At 44.1% G+C, this 1,457-nt stretch overlaps 1 protein-coding gene across 1 annotated transcript in view; it reads left to right on the plus strand.

Moving 5' to 3' along the window:
* The window catches only part of LOC107105046 (transcription factor 4-like), a 13,897-nt gene that overhangs the window by 8,760 nt on the left and 3,680 nt on the right, over positions 1-1,457 (plus strand). The window contains exons 4-5 of the mRNA XM_015405164.1: positions 532-602; positions 709-787. Coding sequence (XP_015260650.1) covers positions 532-602; positions 709-787 — 150 coding nt within the window. The remainder of the gene's footprint in view (positions 1-531; positions 603-708; positions 788-1,457) is intronic.

Below are 1,457 nucleotides of genomic sequence, written 5' to 3' on the forward strand. Positions count from 1 at the left end.
AATTAAACTGAAAAAATGATCTAGAAATAAGTAAAATTAGCCTTTGAGCAGGTAAATAAAACGATCTGCTAATAGAATGAGTATTTTTACTCTTAAAATAAGGTAATTGGATTCTATGTTCTTGAAATAAGAGAATTGTTCTTTTTATTTTTAAATTTAAATTGTTCTTTTGGCAAAGTGTTTCACTTACCTCCTCAATTCAAGAAATAATGACTAAATTAGATTAATTTTTTGCAGTGTGATTATTAAAAATAATCCCTGCCAGATTAATGGATTATTAAAATAGTCATCAGCTGCAGCTCAGCTTCTCCACCTTCTTCCAGTGGCTGCAAACTGAGAGCGGCTGCAGAGAAAACTTTGCTTCCTGGTTGGACATCCAGAGCGAGGCTGATTTCCTCTGCTAATCAACATGTTTTCGCAGCTCCGATCGGACCAGCTGAATAATTAAACATGTAGTCGACAACATCCTTATTTACCAGAAGGCTTCCCGCCCCGCGCTCCCCTGAGTGTTTGTGTCTCTGTGTGTCACAGCTAACCGAGCGCAGAGCGGCGCCGCCAGCAGCTCCCAAACAGGAGACGCCTTAGGGAAAGCACTCGCCTCGGTGAGTAGCGCGCTCACGCTTTCTGCAGCGGCAGCTCCGTTCTGCTGCGTCCTGGAAGGAATAATCTGGGTATAATCTGGGTCTTTGCTCCATGTTCTCCGCTCAGATCTACTCTCCAGATCACACCAACAACAGCTTCTCCTCCAACCCCTCCACCCCCGTGGGATCACCGCCCTCGCTCACAGGTAAACGCTCACATTTACACCAACCAACCAGAGGGGGGTCAGAACCTGGATGGACCTGAGGACAGTCAGAACCTGGATGGACCTGAGGACAGTCTGCCTGCATGTCCAGGTTCTCAGTCATTCAGAAACCACGAGTCAGGCTGTAATGTCGGCCAACTGGACGTTAGAATAATGGAGCCAGGCGCCAGCTGGCTGCGATTTAAACTGGTTTTCTGGGAGAATTTTTGCCGTTAAATACCTAAGAAATAAATGTTTTTAAATGATTTATAGACGCAGCATAGATGGGCTTCAAAGATGTTGGATTTATCCCAGTTTATCCGGTCCACTCCTCCTCCAACATGTCTGACCCATGTTCAGAATCAGAATCAAGGTTATTGCCGAATAAGTTTGCACTTACAAGGAGTTTAACTTGGTGTTGATGGTGCAGACTGCTTATAAATATATATATACAGGATACAGGACCTATAGCTATATAAAATATAAAACATAATAAATATACTAGATACAATATGCTGGTCCGGTTCCTGATGTCTCTGGCCCGGTCCAGATGAAGCTGGGTTTCAGGCGGCCGCCATGAAGGACGGGTTAGAGCATGAAATCAGCAACATGGATGGACTTTGTTTCCAAGTTTGAAGACGTTTCTCTTCCATCCAGGAAGCTTTTTCAATCC

This window comes from Cyprinodon variegatus, unplaced genomic scaffold (assembly GCF_000732505.1).
Source record: "Cyprinodon variegatus isolate N-32 unplaced genomic scaffold, C_variegatus-1.0 Scaffold2026, whole genome shotgun sequence".
In the NCBI taxonomy this organism is placed as follows: Eukaryota; Metazoa; Chordata; class Actinopteri; order Cyprinodontiformes; family Cyprinodontidae; genus Cyprinodon; species Cyprinodon variegatus.